General features: G+C 41.1%; 2 protein-coding genes across 5 annotated transcripts in view; one reads left to right on the top strand and one right to left on the bottom strand.

The window, feature by feature from the left end:
* The window catches only part of fgd4a (FYVE, RhoGEF and PH domain containing 4a), a 39,746-nt gene extending 35,151 nt beyond the window's left edge, over nt 1-4,595 (top strand). For 2 of the 4 annotated variants that reach the window (XM_057347439.1, XM_057347442.1), the window contains exons 15-18: nt 87-221; nt 305-451; nt 1,664-1,804; nt 1,891-4,594. In XM_057347439.1, the coding sequence (XP_057203422.1) occupies nt 87-221; nt 305-451; nt 1,664-1,804; nt 1,891-2,148 (681 nt within the window). In that variant the 3' untranslated portion in view covers nt 2,149-4,594. Of the gene's footprint in view, nt 1-86; nt 222-304; nt 452-1,663; nt 1,805-1,890 lie in introns of all 4 variants that reach the window. The other 2 variants (XM_057347440.1, XM_057347441.1) reach the window with 2 other exon arrangements.
* Nucleotides 4,596-4,671: 76 nt separating this feature from the next.
* Nucleotides 4,672-19,426, bottom strand: nup205 (nucleoporin 205). The gene is made up of 41 exons (XM_057347438.1): nt 19,318-19,426; nt 18,515-18,657; nt 18,098-18,269; nt 17,845-17,989; nt 17,501-17,660; nt 17,193-17,421; nt 16,781-16,945; nt 16,516-16,691; nt 16,283-16,399; nt 15,924-16,061; nt 15,647-15,797; nt 15,335-15,543; nt 15,064-15,246; nt 14,544-14,594; nt 14,259-14,468; nt 13,948-14,185; nt 13,645-13,834; nt 13,439-13,559; nt 12,872-12,950; nt 12,453-12,617; nt 12,231-12,355; nt 12,032-12,146; nt 11,693-11,842; nt 11,531-11,605; nt 10,836-10,993; nt 10,668-10,748; nt 10,384-10,575; nt 9,305-9,509; nt 8,744-8,842; nt 8,522-8,667; nt 8,132-8,445; nt 7,911-8,049; nt 7,636-7,762; nt 7,448-7,521; nt 7,207-7,338; nt 7,020-7,125; nt 6,784-6,941; nt 5,584-5,713; nt 5,331-5,435; nt 5,178-5,236; nt 4,672-4,991 (listed from the first exon to the last, which is right to left on the bottom strand). The coding sequence occupies exons 1-41, from the start codon at nt 19,391-19,393 to the stop codon at nt 4,839-4,841; spliced, it is 5,961 nt and encodes a 1,986-aa protein (XP_057203421.1). The 5' UTR covers nt 19,394-19,426; the 3' UTR covers nt 4,672-4,838.
* Between the last annotated feature and the right edge of the window lie 221 nt (nt 19,427-19,647).

The raw sequence follows: 19,647 nt of genomic DNA, 5'->3' as shown, positions 1-19,647 counted from the left end.
TAAATGTTGACAGAATTTTCATTTTTGGGTGAACTGTTCCTTTAATGTAGTGGTACACATTTGTTTATGGTAATATATTGGTGTAGGAACTTCAGATATCAGAGCTGGGAAAACGCGCCCCTCGCTGGATACGAGACAATGAGGTGACCATGTGCATGAAATGCCGTGAGCCCTTTAACGCCATCACGCGCCGGAGACATCACTGTCGAGCCTGCGGATACGTAAGCCTGCAAAACAAACATTTGGTCACGACTCGCATGTGTTTGAAAAGTATTGCATGTGCTTAAACGTCTGTTTGGTTTAGGTCGTCTGCTGGAAGTGCTCGGACCACAAAGCCACTCTGGAATATGATGGGAATAAGGTGAACAAGGTGTGCAAAGACTGTTACTCCGTCCTGACGGGTCACATAGACGGCGAAGAGAGAGAGGGCAAGAAGAAAGGCATTCTGGAGGTGAGCCTCTGACCTGTTAACGTTGACCTGAGATCTATCACCAACATGACAGCGGAGCGCTTGGAGAAAGTGTGTACGGCACACTTTAGTGTGAATAAAAATATTGCAGTATTTCCGAAAAAGAGACATGTAATCTTTATATATACAGTTACGGAAGAAAAAACGACATGCACGAACTGTTCAGGTGGGTTCAGAAACGGTAAGATGAGTTGGTGACATATAATTAATAAGCCAATAACAAACATTCAGTTAAAACGTTCAGATTAAAACATGATAATATATGAATCCTGTTTTTATGACATTGCTCACTAATAGAGTTTACATGAACTAATGATTTGTTTAGCATCGTATAATACAATAACGAAGCTTATAATGACGTTTTGAGATTTGTGCTCTGGTACGTTGCTGTTATAACATTCTGGTTTGGGAACACTTTAGAAGAGGGAACAAAGTGACAGTGTTGATCATCATTTTAAAAACACATTTGTTGTGATTTGTGTTCCTTTTTCTAAATTGTCACTTGATGCATCATGGGAACAAATTGTCACTTGATGCATCATGGGAACAAACTTCTGACAGACTTTGCTGAACTGCTCTTACTTACCACAAATACTGAAATGTGTGGTTTCTTTTAATTTCAGTTTTATTCCACTTAAAGTTGCTTTGGATGGCTCTCACAAAGGCTCAGAGTCAAATTAACCTCAAAAAACATATTGCGTGAAGAAAATTGGATTTTTATGGCCATTTAGAGATTTTGCATTGTGATGTATTCATGACTAATGAACACCCCAGATTGCAAAGATAATAGATGTTGAATCAAGTTTGACAATAACCAATTTCAACATTAAAACCATTATCTTTACTACAGTATCTCAGGCATTTCCCAGTTTTCATTAATGTAATGCTTTGCAGACCAGATGTTTCTCATTACCGTATGAATTTTGTTTGTTAAAATCAGTCCACATGAAAGTAGACTTTAGTTACAAAAGGTAGTGCTCACATTGTATATATTTCATAAGATCAAAATGTTGGTGTTATTTATACAATGCAGTCAATACAGTGTCATAATCACAATGCAAAAAAATGGTGGTCCTATCATTTTTGTTTTTTAATTTTGGGATGAAAAATGACGCAGACAAATGTTTAACAATAAGCATTTTAACAATGACCTCACATGTGTATTTGTATGATTTCTTTTTCTTCTGGTCACAGATTGAAGCAGCTCAGTTCTCAGGCAGCAGCATCATGTGCGGTTTCCTGCAGTACTGTGAAAAGAACAAACCCTGGCAGAAAGTCTGGTGTGTCATTCCCCAGAAAGAAGCTTTAGTCCTCTACTTGTACGGAGCGCCTCAGGTCAGCATCTTACTAAACCTTGATATTTCCATTTTCGCGCATCACTTCTGTTTCGTTCAAATGAACATTTACTGTCACATTCGCAGGATGTGAAAGCCCAGTCCACCATCCCCCTGCTCGGCTACCTGGTGGAGGACACGCCCAGACCTGCGGACCCTCCAGCGAGCTTCCGCCTATCCCAATCCAAGTCGCTCCATAGCTTTGCAGCCGAAAGCGAAGAACTGAAACAGCGCTGGCTGAAGGTGATACGGATGGCGGTGACGGGAGAGGTCGCCGAGCCCCCTCCACCCGAAGAGACGGTTGCCACAGAGGTCACACAAGAGCCCAGCACTAATGGCGTCTGAGTGGAGCGAGAGACTATTGCTTTTCAATTGCACTACTGTATTGCCAAGCATCAGTAAGAAAGACAACGTCTTGCTCACAGCATTTAAAAGCCATGGATGGGTGCACCCTCGAGTTGTGCTTATATTCTGTTTGGATACGAATGCTTTTATAACTTGGAGATTTAAAGGACCGCAAGCACGATGGATTTTAGGCTCCGTGGTGCTACTGGATTGGATTTTGAGTTTGCAAGGACGTGAGCACTTCAGTATTCATCATCACCGGCGATACTACAGCTGATGTTATCATTACACTGCAGCGCAATGTAAATATTGTACCATTATAAATACATGTTGTAGGTATAGAATATTGAGACGAAGATTCGGTTGTTGACATTGTAGCTTGTAAAGACGAAATCAGGACATGGACGCTCGCTAGGCTTCAATCTATTATAGACTGTGCTGTATGTTGCATTCGGTTGCAGATGAATCTGCATGCAATAAACAATCCTTCATATCACTGGGCCCGAGAAATCAGATCAATAATCTGTTTCAATATTCTCAATCACAGCTGCCATTGTTATCATAGCTCGTCATCATAAGCTATAGCCCATAGACTTGATGCATTCGATTTGATGGAGGAGGTGCTTAATAATATCTTTGAAGCCAGAGGATCTGATAACAAATCTTGAGTATTGATATGAAATAACTAGCTACAGGGGTGTAGGTGTTTTTGAGAATCGTCTTTTTGTGATGGACGTCTTTTTCTTTGCAATCATCTGATCAATTGGATAAGGAAGGTATAAGGTTAAAGGGACAGATCACCCAAAAGAGAAAATGTTGTCAAGAATTACTCGCTCTCTAGTCTAGTTGTTCCAAACCTGTATACATTTCTTTGTTTGGTTGAACACAAAGATATTTGGACGAATGCTTGGAACCAAACAGTTCTTGAACCCCATTGACTACCATAGTAGGAAACATTACAGTGGTAGACAAAAGTTACGTGTTGTGGATGTGACTTGTGCCATATCATCACCATTAATACCTATGAAACTAATGATTAAATTACTACTAGAGCACAAAACAGTTTAGTAGAGTACAAAATTCATCATAGATCTAGTCACTTTATTTTTCTCTCAAAATGCCACCCTCAATAGGACAAAAATGTGAGTCTTATTTGTTTTCTTTTTAAAAAGTAGGATTTTTATTATGATGAATTTGGTATGTTAAACTATGTTTTTATATACCATAATTGGATAAAACTGGTTTTGTGGGTTATAATTATGCCCCCCACTTCTTTCGAGTCATTCTGTGATCCAAACACACATGGCATAGCATCAAAGTTTAAGAAACGTCTGTCTGAGAAGCTCAAAAACGGCATGTTACTAGTTAGTTTCAAGGGAAATAATGGTCAAATAATGTTCTTTTTGTTTGACAAATAACCCTGCGTATGTGTCTACTCTCGCAACTCTGGAAAAAAAGTTCAGGCGCAAGATTTTTTGCTTTAACCCCTGACCCCAGAACTGTTTGCTGACCTACTTTCTTCAAAATAACAGACAAAAAAAACAAAAAGTCATTATTCCTACTATGGCAGTCTATGGGGGTCCAAGAACTATTTTGTTACAAGCATTCTTCCAAATATCATTCTCTGTGTTCGTTAGAATAAAGACGTATACAGATTTGAAACAACTAAAGGGTAAGAGTAAATGAAGACAGAATTTTCTATTTTTGGGTGAACTGTTCCTTTAAGAAGATGGTTGTTATTTTGTAGGTGATGCTAATTCTATGTGGGCTGCACAATCAGCTTTAATAGCCCGCTGGGGCGGAGTTTGTTCTTTAAATACTGTAATTATCATTTTATTTAATAATTTATAGAAGATATGCATGATTTTACATCAAAACATTTTCATTCCCTCCGTCGGTTCTGTTATTCAGCTCTGAATATGAATATTAAAGCAACTTAATAATTCATAATTAGCCCAGTCTTTTTGCCTTCTCTACAAGTTTCTACCACTGTGTCTATTGGAAGAAATACAGAAAATGTAAAAAGCTCAAAAAATACAATTTATTAATAGACTCCCATAGAAACGTGATGCGTCATGAGTGATTTGTATGTTATTGGCTGACTTTGAGTTGATGTGTGTGCTTTTGTTAAACTTGTAGTGCAAAATGACGCCATATTTGGATTTGGCTATGTGCCTATAATGTTTATAAACCACGTGCATACATTTTAAGGAGTTATTTCTATATCAATTGTACATGCATAAGTGTGCGCTTCATGGGCTAAACTTTATTTAAAATGATTTGAAACGATCCTTATCATGAATGTATCTCCCCAGAATCGCATCTACCCGTAAACCCAAAGGTGCTGAGAACGGAGGCCTCATCTTATACATACCAACTGAAGCTTACGCACTTTACTGTCTTCTATAAAGCATACCTTGTCAAATAAAACAAGATTATTCTGCAAGATGATTTGTGAAGCATTGTCATTTTGTAGCATTCGCAGATTATGCCAAAAGTAAAAAAATGTTACACACTAAACAGGTTGTCTGTTCAAAAGTAATTTATTTCCCATATTAGAAAAAAACAAAGACAGGGATAGCAAATGTATTTCATGACATTATAATGAAAACTGCCCCAAAAAAGGTTGTACATATCAAGTCTAAAGACACAAATATCACTATTTCTTAATGGCATATAAATATGTGCGTTTAGCCTTTGGCGTGGTGCACTAGACCCCGGATCCTGCGTGTCAAGGCTTGGATGAAGGTGTGACGAGAGCGGCTTTTACTATACAGCCCCTCGACCTCCAACAACTTCCTCTGTAGTGACTCATTGAAGCTGCTCGCCATGTCGCTCTGCAACTACACAAACAAGCACGCGTCAAGAATGTTACCCATCATCCTCTTGACAATGTGAGGTAACATACTGTACTACATGTAAAAAGTGCCCAAAGTATCTTTCAGGAACTCAACCCTGGTAAACGTATTCATTATTGATACTGGAACCATCACTTTTCTACCACAGAACATCTTTTGTAAAGGATGTACCTGCTCAAGGTCTTGTTGACTCACTCTTGACCCACTTAAACCTCTGTCGCCGCCAGCATCTACATAAGAAAAATGGAATTGTTTAGACTTACAAGACTCTAAACTCTTGGCAATTCATTCTTTTAGGAAAGATAGATGCAAGAGTCAGCCCACCTTTGTATACTGGAAGCAGTGATGTTTTGGGGTCACTTGGGGTGCAGTAGAGCAAGTAGAACTCCAGGTGACGCCATATCACAAACAGGCATGTCTCAATAATGTCTTCAGAGAGAAGTCAAGAAAAACTAAACAGTGTTGCCACCTCTTTGTGTTAATGTTACAGCTATCAAAAATAAACGAGTCAATGAATATGTGGCATAAAGCTTCTCAAAGGCAAACAAAACAAACTGGCTGGTGTGTGTTAGGATACAAGAGCAGAGAGCAAGAAGCTTGGCTCTGTTGTTGACTAACTGGACGAGTCGACGTTTGGCAAGCACATTTCTCTGCACCGATGAGATCTTCTCCACTCCAGCAGAACCTGACACCAGATCCTGACACAGCTGAAAAAACACAGATGCACAAACATTTCTTAACTCTTGAAGGGCCAATGTGCCATTTTTTGAATGGTCTACTGGCAGAAATGCAATGTAATATACATAACTATGTCTTCAGAGGTGTATAAAGACCTTACATAATGAAGCGTTATGTTTTTATTACCTTAGAATGAGATATTTCTATCTACATACACCGCGGGTCCCCTTACATGGAATTCACCATGTTGTTTCTACAGTAGCCCTAAACAGACAAACTGCTCTACAGAGCGTTTCGTAAATACATTATCTCCTTTGGCAAAGAAGCGAAAACGTGACGACATCTTAGTCCTGTGTCAGCCACCGTAGTGCTTCCAAAGGGAGGGTTGCACTGAGCCATTGGTTGTAGTTCGTAACTACACCACTAGATACCGCTACATTTCATACACTGAACCTTTAATACTTGTATAGATTTCATGTTGTTGTTACTTAGCTAATTTTTACAGGTATAGTGGACTATAGAATTAGTACAAATTTATGTAAACTTCATGTAAAAAGCCATAAAATGTATGTAAACATACTTTTGCATGTATTGGGGAGGAAGAAAACATGTACAGACAGGTAATTGACAAAAACTGTAAATGTGTCCTATGGTGTCAGCAAATATTGAGAAAAAAGTAACAATGAAGATAAATAGATCTCATGCCGTTTTATATTATAACTATAAATAATAATAATATAAAATTATTAACAGTTTGTTTTCAACATTTTTGCTATGGCACACCACAGGACACATTTACGGTATATCTGTCAACCACCCATGTATAGTTAATATTTGTCATTTACTTCTGATAAATAACATTATAAAAAGAGAAAGTAAAGAGAAAAATCTATGATATGGGTGAAAAAAAACAGTTTGAGGTTGAAAAACAAATAAACAAACAAACAAACAAGTAAACACTGAAAACGGGTGCCACATACCAATCCCACACAAAATATCAAATAAAAACCTTGTAATACAACATTTTCAAAACTAAATTCCCTACGTTAGGAATGTCACACTTATCCTTCGTATTCCATAAGACTTTTGATGTGTATACCTCCTTCAGTTCCTCTGGTGGAAGCTGTTCCACTCGCTCCAGCTTGCTCAGGCTCTGTCTGTGGCTGTGGTGGTATCGGAAGAAATCAGTGGCGCTGTTCTTCAGCAGAACAAGAACCAAACCTAGACTGGGGACTCGTGCGGAGGGCACGGCCACATCTGAACAGGGGAACAGAGCTGTTAGCACTTATTTTAACACTAGTCCGTGTGGTAGCAAAGCACAGGAAAAGTCTTCACCTGCTGGTTCACTGGCAGACGGGCTGAAGAGGCAGAGCGTGAACTGAGCCTCGGCTGAGCTCTGCAGGAGCAGCGTCTGGCAGTACTCCATTATATTTGCACAGATCTGACACAAAATCAACATCATTTACCAAGTCATTTACAGTGAACAACACAGAGCTACTGCAGCTTCACTGTGACATCACACCTGTTGCATGGCAACTTCCATCTCCTCTCTCTTCTCTGCAAGATCACCGGGGGCCACCGCATCCTCGAACTGCTTCAGGTAGCGCGCGCGATCCGTGCCCGCCAGCCGCACGAGCAGAGACAAAGACTGACGCTGAGAGACAAACAGACGAAAGAGTCAACGGTCTGCGAACACTACCATGTGCACGTTTATGATGTAATGCACAAGGCACTGTTGCTTCCTAGCATTCCCAGTATTTCACCTGGAATCTGCAGATATGTCCCCGAATCTCCATGAGGGCGGCACTGTTGATTTCTTGTCCTGTCTCAAGAGCTCCTGAAACACAAAACCAAGTACACATGATCACAGCATTGTCCGCCACATTTACATCGTTGAAGTCATAAAAAGACAAAAAATGAATGAATTTGACACAGCAGATTTTTGTAGTACCTGGAAGTGCCGTCTTGCTGACGATGGCCGTGAGCAGAGAGATTTCCTGCAGAGCTCCTGAGCTCATATCTTGACCGTGTAAGATGGACTGAATGACATCAGAGTAAACAACGAGCCACTGGAGGATCTAAAAGTAAAGACGCAAAATATTACAAACACAGACAAAACCATCACAACCGTTTCAAAATGCAAGAGCCTAAAAGTTACACGACAGTTCATTTCAAGTTTTAAACTAGACCCCATTGCAAATCGTGTAGCATTGCGTGATGGTTTACCTGTGCCGCCCCCTGCTGGTGCTGAGTGGTGGTGGAGGTTAAGATGACCCGCAGTAACCTCAGGGTGGGTAGCAGGATCTGTCTGTATCGCTCCAGAGGACTAGGAATAAACCCTGACGGATCTCTCTGTCCAAACACTCTGAAAGACAGATCAAGACATGCAGAATAAGACAAAAAGACCAGTGTGAAAACATCATTTCTTCGCATTCCAGAGGTCTCACCTGAGCGCATCATTCTGCGGGAGCATGTGGAACACCTGACACTCCACCAGCTGAGCGACCAGGCCGCAACGTAGCAGCTCCATCGCACCCTGCGCCGTCTTGGCCACACGGGTGAGCAGGGCCATTTTGGACTCGTAGATGTATAACGGTTTGAGGAGCGGGGACTGAGGCGCGAGCAGGGTCTGCAATGCCACGTCGTCTTGCCGCAGGCTCTCGACCAGCACTCGCAGGTAGCCGCTGTTGCACAGGTACACCAGCCACTGGTTCTGCTTATCTATGGACAACACCCTGTCCAGCACGGCCAGAGCCAGCATCTGCAAACAGACGAAACGTGTGATGGAATACGGAGCGAGCTGAATCATCGATCATATGATGCTGACATGTTCTTACCCTGCCGATCTCGTGCCCGTCGCAGGCATCTCTGCACACCACTTCCATTAAAGCCGTGCCGTAGCTCTCGATGATGGCCAGGTTCTCTCTCTGCAGCTTGGAGAAACAATCTTCCGGAGCAGTCAAGCGCTCCCACATGGATGTGCCTGATGTTAGCAAATGTATGGTTAAAAACACCTGCCCACCGACTACTAGCTTGAGGAAGCACATAAGAGCATGTACCTGTCTGCAGAGTCTCAGGCTCATCGGGTTTGTGGGTGATTTGCAGGTAGTAGAGCAGAGCGCCATAAAGATGAGCTCGCAAACGCTGGAAACCTCCACCTGCATGATGTAAACACACACCCCCCGGTCATTTAAGCATTTAAAGGGACAGTTCACCCAAACATTAAAAATCTGTCTTCATTTACTCCCCCTCGACTTGTTCCAAATCTGTAGAAACTTCATCCACTACCATAGTAGGAAAAATTGCTTTATACATTTCTTTGTTCTGTTGAACACAAAAGAAGATATTTGGAAGAATGTAGGAAAGCAAACAGTTCTGGGGCACTTTTGACTACCAGTGTCATTTTTCCTGCAATGGTAGTCAATGGTGGCCAAGAACTGTTTGGTTACAAGCAGTCTTCCAAATATCTTTCTCTGCGTTCATCAAAACAAAGAAATGTATACAGATTTGGAACAAATCAAGGGTGAGTAAATAGCAGAATTGAGATTTTTGGATGAACTTTCCCTTTAACTATTGATGTTCACGTTATTAAGCTGCCTACAATAGCAAAACTCTCTAACCTGTGCACAGGATAAAATCTAGCAGCTTCCTCAGGATGAGGTGAAGGGCCGAGTTAGCGATCGAAGCAAATCCTGATGCAGATCCGCTCTCTGGCCCCACCCCTTGCTGCTCTGACAGCACTGATTGGCTGAGATGTGCTGTTAAAGTAAAGACTGCCCCGGCAACAATCGGCATCAATTCTTCAGCAGCGTCTTCTGATAACACCTAAAGAGGGAAAAGAGAATCTCATCATCCAAAACAACCACAAAGAAGACACACCCACCTAACACATCATCATCCTGGACCAGCCATTATAAAGACTTCCTGGAAGATCTGTCAAACATCCAGAATAAACGTTTGTGTTTACATAATATATGTCTGTGTACTGTGCATATTCATATTGTATTTATAAAAACATACACATACATGTATACATATTAAGGAAATATTTATATGTATTTATTAGGGCTGTCAAAAGATTAATCGCGATTAATCACATTCAGAATAAAAGTTTGTGTTTACATAATATTTATCTGTTTACTGTGCATAATAATTTTGTATTTATTAACACATACACATCCATGCATATATTTAAGAAAAATCTAAATATTAATAAACATTTATATATCATTTCAATTATTGGTAAATATAAATAAATACATGTACATATTTCCTAAATATGTATACTTGTGTATGTGTTTGTATTTATAAATAGAAAATTAATATGCACAGTACATAGACATATGTTATGTAAACACAAACTTTTATTCTGGATGCGATTAATCGCGATTAATCTTTTGACAGCCCTAGTATTTATTTATATTTACATAGAAATGTTTATTGGTTTTGATATTTTCTATTTTTCTTAAATATATTCATGTATGTGTATGTGTTTATAAACACAAAATGAATATGCACAGTACACAGACATATGTTATGTAAACAAAAACTTATTCTGGATGCGATTAATCGCGAAGAATGCTTTGATAGCCCTGCTTTCTGAAAGTTAGCACTGACAAACCAACATAAACCTTTCTTTTTTTTATTGGCTTGTGGCATTTTAAAGAACACTCTCATTCTCTCCATCTGTTGTTCACACCTTGTCGTGCAGGTCTAACAGCAGGTCTCTGATGATCAGCTGTCGCTGGTCTGCAGGGATGAATTCTGAAGGGCAGGCTGTCAGGATGGTCTCCACCAGATTCCTCCAGCTCTGCAGAGCGTGACGCTTGGCGCTCAGACTGTGCCTCACGCGGTTCCTATCCACCACCTGCTGCAGGATTGAGTTCACCTCCTTTTACAGAAACAGACACCAAAAGAACCAATCATAATAAGGAAGGAGAACAGGAAACACAATTTTACTTCCTTAAAATATGAAAGATTAACCTCCATCAGCAGTGGCCTTTGACCGATGGCCGCCATCCCCTGCAATGCATTGATCTCTGCAACTAAAACTCGATGCAACAACTGCAAAGTGACAAAATATCTAATGAATATGATGCATGACGCGGTAGTAAAGAAAAATCACAACACACACAGGAGACACGCACGTACCTTGACATTGCAGACGGTGTGGCCCTGCTCATTGACGTGCTCACAGTTGGTGATGACCTGCTCGATCTGAGCACGCTCAAAGAAGTCCAGCTGTAAAAGCTCTGGAGCCTCCTGACTGAAGTCTATGGCATCCAGAACGCTCAGCAGTCTTCTGCGTACTGAAAAAAAAAAAATTCGTCAAAATCAGAAATCTTATTAAAGTGGAGAGTTCAACCAAAATCTAAATTTGGTAGTCAATGGTGGCCAAGTACTGCTTGGTTTCAAGCATTCTTCCAAATATCTTTCTCTGTGTGTTCATGAGAACAAAGAAATTTATGGAGGCGAGTAAATGATGACAGAATTTCTATTTTTTGGTAAACTGTTCCTTTAAGAGCCTTGTTAATGGGTCAGATAAACGTTTGGCAATGGTCACATTAACCATAAAACATTACACATTTTATTTCAGATCTTTTTGCCTTTAAGGTGCAGTTTGTATAAACCGCCGCTAGAGGGCGCACGATCAAAACAACAACAATGCTGGAATCGATTTTCTCACCATTTACAAGTAGTTGGAAACATTTGAGATATTGTAAGTACTCAGCTGAACAAAATATATAACACTAGTGGTTTTTGGATATTTTACTGCAAAATTGTTTCAAACTGCACCTTTAATGAAGAAATAGGAGTATATTTGATGTATAAAGTCTGTCCCCTACCTTTAGAGACGGTGCCAAAGTGCAGAAAGCCACTGACTGATCTGCTCTCCTCCTCCATGCCTATTTCTCCATCAGCTACAAATGAGAAACCAGCTCTTATGAAAGCGTTTTTGTTTTCACAGCAGGAAGCTGTTTTTTAGGAATAGTATTTCCGTGTATTACCTGAATGCAGTGTGTCTTGTTGGTCATCGAGGAGGAGGTTTAGCAATCGCTGTGTGTGAGAGCGCTGGCGGTTCAGTGATGTCACTCTGAGTTCGATGGCTGCCGTCTTCATCAACCACGACATCTGAGACAGAGCAGCGATGTCATTCCCTGTAGGACATAAACACGGTTCACTTCATGGAAAACATCTGAAACGCATTCCACATCTGTTTGATATCTAGACCAGTACTTTAACAAACTTTAAATATCTCAATATTGGTGTACTGGCTAACTTCATATTTAAATACACATACAAAAAAAGCTGTCTATTTGTCACGTGATAAGTTGCATGGCACTCACCTTGTAGAATAAAAGGCAAATGCTGGAGGTGAGAGAACAGGAAGTCCTGACTGGTCCTGAGGTATCTCATGGTGGGCCCAGAAGTGTCCGGGCACGCACACAGCAGATAGATCACCTGAAAAACACACCATACTCTTTACTAAAGGACATCACAGTGTTCAGAGGTAAATCATTTCACGTGGGAGATAACCGCATATACCTGATAGCAGAGTTCAGCCAGGTGAGGAGCTTCTTTGATGAGCACAGGTCCAGAGCGCCCCTCACTTCCTCTCTGAAGCAGACTGAGGATTGCATGCAGGCAGCTCCGCGGACAGCCGAGAACTCCTAATTCACCAAAACACACGTCCATTTTCAATACCGTTTCGTCAAAAAACACATGGCGGGATGTGTTTGTATTGTATTTGTATCGGACAGAACTCACCAGGGTCCTGCAGGTTGGTGGAGGATACTGGCTTCTTCACTTCGTAGCCCAGCAGATACAGACCCAGGTTGTGGCCCTTCAGCTCCAACGAGGTGATCAAGAGGTTCAGGATGTGGATCTTGGTCTCATGACGGATCCTGGCGACCCGTTTCTCAGGGTCTGAATCTAAGGCAAAAAGGGTCGTAGATGTCCACTTGGCTATTTAACAGAAGTGCAAGAGGCCACTTTTCTCTCGCTTCTTAAATAAACTGACAGCCTTCAATATTACTATATACTTATTATAAACATTCTTTTTAAATCAATGATAATCATGGTAATAACTAAATTTATGAAATTTCTAAATACTTTGTATAAAAAATCTATTATAACTTATATAATTAGTATATTCATTTTTAATATTGCTTATATTTAAATCTCACCATCTGTTGTCAGACCCTCTTGAGCTTCCTCACCGTCCAGACACTCCACAAATCCAGCCATCAGCTTCTGACTCACGCCCTGCTCATCACAAAACATCATTTACACTAAAACTCAATTCGATCAATCATCAATTCTGTATTATGAGTGCTTGAATGTGCTGATGGTCTAAAGGCGAGTCTCTTGCTGCGTCCCAATTCGCATACTATCTTTCCTAAATAGTATTCGAAAATAGAATTAGTATGTCCCAAATCATAGTCATAGCCGTGGGAACGTATTTTGAGCATGGGGTGCTGGGATGATTTTGACGTTATGAAGTTTAAAGGCGGGGTGTCCGATTTCTATTAGCCGTTGTTGACGTTCAAATCATCAAAACAAACACACCCCTACTCCCATCTTTCGCTTTCGAGAACCCCGGTCTCCTGTGCCGCGCTATACAGACTTCACAACTTACGCCCTGGAGTTGCTGTTTGAAATGGCGTCGTTTTTCCATAACAAAAACAGTACATACTTTTAGTGCATAGTATAAGTAGGCGAATTGGGACGCAGCATCTGGCTCAATGTCACACCTGGTCATGCGTGAAGTCTCCGACGAGTCTGGTCTGGATGTTCGGGTAGCGTGCGATGCGCCGCAGGATCTTGGCACTCTGAAATGCAGCCTCGGGGTTCGAGCTGCTGTGGTACAGGTACCTATGAGGGCCAAAAACACAAAAGCATTAAAACCCATATCATTGGGCTGCTAATGTAAGTGAATAAATGAAGGGCGAGGGGTCACCTGGCGATGTTGGTGATGTGATCGGCCCGTCGACTCTGAGCGCTGACCCCCTGCAGCAGCTGTTCCAGAGGTGACACCAGCAGTGATGTTTGACTTTGTCTCAGGATGTCCATAAACGTCACCTCCTTCTGCAGGGCCAGATCCAGTAAACACAGACAATGCAGCACTGCTTTCTCCAGATGTGTTTTACCTACCAAAAAAAACACTTATTATCACACTTGTATCATTTAAAACCATATTCACAAATCCATCACTTAAAATTAAAGTGCACGTTTGGGCCAAACATCAGCTTCCTGTACTAACCAGGGAAGGGGGCGTAAGTGTCCAGCTGGCGAGCACCCTCCTCTAGGAGACTGAGACAGAGAGAGAGGATGGCCGAGTCGTTCAGCAGGTGGAACATCAGGCTGTGTCCAGGCGGCTTATGGGCCAGCACCTGCTCCCCCTGTAGCTCCACCATATCCTGCAGGAAGTCTGAAGCCTGTGGCTCATACTCTTTCAGAAGTTTATGAAACACCTCCAACACGGCATCAGCCACCTCCCACTACAGAGAAAAAACCCAGGTTGGCAAAATGCTTTTGTCATTCAATGAGGTACAACCGGAAGCTCTTTCGAACCTTTTCTGCCGGGCGGCGGTAGGCCCGTGTGGGGAAAGCCAGAAACACGGAGTCCCGCAGGAAGTCAAGATAAGGCTGGAACCCAGGAGCACGCAGTCCTGCTCCGAGATTGACAGGAAGCGCACTCTCCACCAGAGTACTGATCAGATGACAAAAAGCTCTCGTCAGGGGATATTCCTCACAGCTCGATTCGATCTCATTCAGCTCCACCTACGGGACAAAACAAACTTAGAATCACAGTAACAACATCCAGTTCTATATTAAGACAGGAAATGGAGAGCTCACCTCAATCCCGGCTGCCTGCCTCTGTCCAGGGGCTTTGTGTGTCTGTAAGACCTGAGGAAAGATGTAACATAACATTACAAAAACAGAAATAAAATCCAATCTATTTGAAAGTAGGAACAGTACAAAAATGAATACAAAACGAATCTGACTTAAAAAGTATATGGTTTATTAAAGGGATAGTTCACCTAGAAATAAAAATTCTGTCATTATTTACTCACCCTCTTGTCTTTTCAAACCTGTATGACTTTCTTCCGCAAAACACAAAAGAAGATATTTTGAAGAAAGTTGGTAACAGCGATGGCATTTACTTCTATTGTATGGACACAAAACCAGTGCAAGTCAATGGGTACCACCATTGCTCGGTTACCAACTTTCTTCAAAATATCTTCTTTCGTGTTCTGCGGAAGAAAGTCAAACGCGTTTTTAAGTGACAAGAGGGTGAGGAAATGGTGACAGAATTCACATTTTGGGTGAACTATCACTTTAAAACTTTCCTCCGGTCAGATGGGTTTTTGTTTACCTGTGTATACTCCAGAGACTGCCAGAGGGAGGCTGCGATCTCAGGGGATTTGCCAAAAGCTGCAAGAACATGCAGGATCTGACCTTTTAGCACGGGCTGAACGCTGCACTGCAGTAAACCCAACATCACCACCACAGGCGTCCACTGCGGATGCTCGCAAAGAGCCAGACGTGCATTTTCACTCTGTTATACAATAGGAAATAGAATAAACACGCATGCAGACTCAAAGAGTAAAGTAACAGCATACAATCATTTTGTACATGTGAAATACCCATGTGATGATAGTGGTGAGCAGTTGGAGGAAGGCAGTGAGGCCCTCCAGCTCTCTCTGAGTGATGCCTCTGATGGGCAGGTGGCGGTATTGCGTGCTGTCGACGCTGGGCACGTCCCGTCGCAGGTTCTCGTGGTAGAGCATGAGAGAGTGGAAAAAGTGCTCCCACGACACAAGACTTCCAGACACGCCTGTCTGACGGTTCTCTCCTAAAACACCGCACAGAAATATATAAAGTAGTAGAGTAGTAGAGACATCCCACAATGCTTTACAGCAGCACTCATATGGGTTATGCTCTGAAGGTGCACTTACCGTGAGGAGCTCCATTGGTTTTAAGCAGACTGAAACAGTAGTGAGAGCACTGAGGACCATTGGCGAGTCCTTTCAGCATGCGCAGGTAAGGAATGTAAAGAGTAGCAGGAAGCAGGTCGCCCATCTGACGCACAAATTTGGACAGAACCACCTGAAAAACACACACATAAATATTGATCTACATTTAGTTTCCTGGAAGGCACTTTTATCCAAGAGATAAAACAAAAACCCTCACCTCTGTTTAACTAACGTTTTAACACAAATACGTTAAACACACCTGTTTGTGAGGAGGTCTCTGCAGAGCTACTCCAAGAAAAGATCCGGTTAGTGAGGTGTGCTGAAGTGACTCTGAAGGACACCAGAACTCAAGGGCCAGTTCTAACCCAAATGAATCTTTACTGTAAAACTCTCCTATCTGAAACCGAACAAACAAACAAAGTGTTAATACGGCATTCAGCGCCAGGTTTAAAACGGCTATATGGCGCAGTACGTAATGCTTTATTATAAGTATTATTTCTAATAATTGTTATAAAGAAAAATATTTACTGTATGCGATTTTTAGTAAAAAGCTAAATTATTCTTCTGATCATCATTTCAAGTCTTTGTTATATGTGTTAAACGTAAAGGAACGCTCACGAGGATCATGAGGTGTTCCAGGTCCTTGCGTAGAGAGGATGGTGGCTCACTGCCCATCTGCAGAGCCATGTGGATCAGTCGAGCATCCTCGTCGGCACGGTTACGCAACTGCTTTATCTGCAAAGAACATCAATCATTTAGACTTCAAAACCCCCATTTGTGACATGAAAACAATGTATGTATGATACTTATTCCCAAGCAGGAACAAATATGAGAATTTCTATATCTTCTACCTTCATGGGCATGAGAGCCAAGAAATCAGTAATGATGGAATGAAGTCGGCGAGTGTAGAATTCCTCCTGGCTGAAGCCGTCACTTCCCAGAATGCCCTCTGTCAGGAAGAGGAACACGCCTCCCAATAGGGCCTGGTCAGCCAGGGCTTCATCTGCCTCTGTGAACTCCACCAGAGCTATAGACGGAAATATTTGAGCTCTTAGTATATCACACATATCGGTGTGGATTTCGTAGCACTTATAACCATGGAAGATGTGTAGATACCTGCACCCTGTGGAAGTTGTGACAGGGCCCTCAGAGACAGAGCCCAGGCCAGCTGCACCACCGCTTTCAGTCCCGGTAGTTTCCAGGCCTGACCGTTAACAAGCCGACTGTGCACAGCCGCCACATACTGTTTCTCTGTGAGTAACGGCAAAGCCTGAAGAAAATCTGATGGCACAGTTAAAGGTTAATAACATTTTAATAACTTATAACACATTAAAAACTATTGTATGATGTAAATGAATATACCTTGAAGTGTTAAAATAGAATATAAGATTAACCAAGCTTTATGACTTACTCGAGCTTTTGCATTAACCAAAGATAATGTATAGAACCTTTTTAAGTAAAATTATATTATTTACACACATCAAATATAAAACAGTAATTTAGTATTTACAGATGTCAGATACCACACCTTCTCTATCCTCCATTCCTTGGTCCAAAAAACTAACATCGAAGCAATAAACCAAGGCCATGACTACAGCAAGGTTGACGCTATCCAATGAACCGTCAGCTTCTGTGGTGACCGTCTCCAAGTAATCAATGACAGCGAGGGTGTAATCTTTGCTTAGGGGTGATTGGCACGTCCAAGCAAACAAACACTCTGCCAATGACTGTCGGCACTCTTTGATGAGGTCAGATACCTGTACCACATAAAAAAACCATTAAACATTTGCATAATAAGCAATGTGAATTTGAAGGGAAGGCTAACGTAAGATTGACCTCTTTCCTGTGTTTCTCGCTGCCGAGGCCGCGCTCCTTCTGAAGCCTCTCAAACTCACGGGTCACGCTGATCTCTGAGACCAGGTTTAGGATTTGTTTGGTCAAACCCTGAGCCATCAGTTCATCTGTGAATCGTGTGGTCAGATGCACCAATTCAGGACTGTTGGGGAAATAACGACAATAGAGAAACAAAACTGTTAGTGCAGTAATGGATTTTTGTACAATTCATGTGGAAAAAATAGCAGTATGTTTTAAATGCGTTTATTACATTTTTATAAATGGAAGTACCAAAGATCATGTTGAGACCAAACTAATGAGATTTCCAGAAAGAATGGGACACAAACCTTAAGTCAAGAGTGAAGGTCTTCCCATGTCTAGACTGGATGAGTGTACGAAGGGAGTTAGCCACACAGCGCTTGCCATCCCAGTAAAGGAGCACGGCGACCAGACCTCGAGTCAGTCCAGGGAAGTGAGGCTGCTGATGCTCTCCTAAACGAACATGTAAAGATCCAATATGGGCAAAGCTATAATAATAATTAAACTATAACTATTGCTTCTTTCAACAGAAGTTAATGTTTATTTTAAGAGGGGCTTTACCTGCCAGGAGCAGTTCTAGGGCAGCTAGTTCTCCCAGGTCAAAGAGGTCACTAAGGATGAAGGTTTCTGCGATGAGCTGATCTGGAAGGAGTCGTGCTCCTTGCTGGCCCTGAATAGCAATGCCTTCTGTACTTGCCTTCCGTAATTTGTCTCTCTGTTCTGCACTCTTTGGCTGTTTCGAAAAATAAACATGACTATATTTTACAAGAAAAACTATCATAACGTTTTGCTGTTGAGCACGACTCTCAAATCAGGTTGATCGTTATTTGCATGAAAAACAAGAACGTTCCAAGGTTCATTTTCATTTAATACTCGAAGCCATGCCAGGGCACACTTTCAAAGTATATGGGTCACTATATAAGTTCAGAAAAAAGGTCAGCTCTAAAATGATCTGAATGTACATAAAGGAAAACCTACTGGGTTTTTGAAGAGTGACAGAAAGAAGGGCTTGTGTTTCTTTAACTGCAGATCTAAAAGATGAACACTCTCTGGTTGACGTCTCCATACGGCCCCTTCCACAGCTTGGAACAGCTCTTTCAGTGGACCCCACAGACTGGCTCCTGCAAAACATGACAAATCAAATACACAATTTATTAACATCAATTCTTCCGGTAAACATACTCGATCAATGGGATGCGGTTGTGTTTTGTAGGATTAGATTGTCATACTGTATTATTTGAGTTGAAAACAAAAAAACAACTAGTTTTAAAAGCTTTAACTAAACTTGGATATTATTTGATATTTGTTGTAAAGCATTTGAAGTGGACAGCAAAACACTCCCTTTGACACGCACAACATAAACATGTTTAGTTTGATCACTCAGAGCAGATTACACCAAAATGTTTTTTTTATAATTTCACATTTAATCGTAACATAGACAAATATAATAATACACAAATGCAGATTCACATTAGTCAGATACGTTCATCGTTTTTAAAAATGAAGATAAGAACAACGAGAACAAAATATGACTTTGTATATTTATTTAAAATCGATCACTTAAAAGTACTATAAATAACATGTATGTTCACTCTGCAGCTAAAACATGAAACATGATTTTTAATGGACTTTCAGCATTTACTTGAACGCAACATTCAATTAGAAAACTGAATTTTGGTTGAAATGCCAAAAGAAACTTCTGACACTAAATGAGACAATCTCAGAACAAGGTATTTTGAAAAATGTATGAAATACAGTTAAAATAAGACACATATTTATACCTGAATTTACCGCCATCTGTGCCGCCATGTCCGTAGCGTGACTGAGCTGCCCGTAATTTTGCCTGTTTGAAAACATAACTTTCGTTTTCTTTTGCAAAGAGATTATTTCATATTCACGTTGCTATAACATTCATTAACGTATTTTTATTTGATTATTTATTTGTTTTTCGCAACATGGATTCGGTTTTTGTATAGGGTAACGAACAAACAACAAATTTAACTGAGAAAATAAAGTGGTAGAACAGACACGTTTCAAGTAGCCTTGAAGTGGGCTTATGTGGTCCGGTCTCTGATTGACGAGGAACTCTGATATAAATAATACTTTTCTTG

This window comes from Triplophysa rosa, linkage group LG12, assembly GCF_024868665.1.
Source record: "Triplophysa rosa linkage group LG12, Trosa_1v2, whole genome shotgun sequence".
In the NCBI taxonomy this organism is placed as follows: Eukaryota; Metazoa; Chordata; class Actinopteri; order Cypriniformes; family Nemacheilidae; genus Triplophysa; species Triplophysa rosa.
Note: the sequence above shows the minus strand (reverse complement) of the source record. Positions and strands in the feature narration are given on the sequence as shown.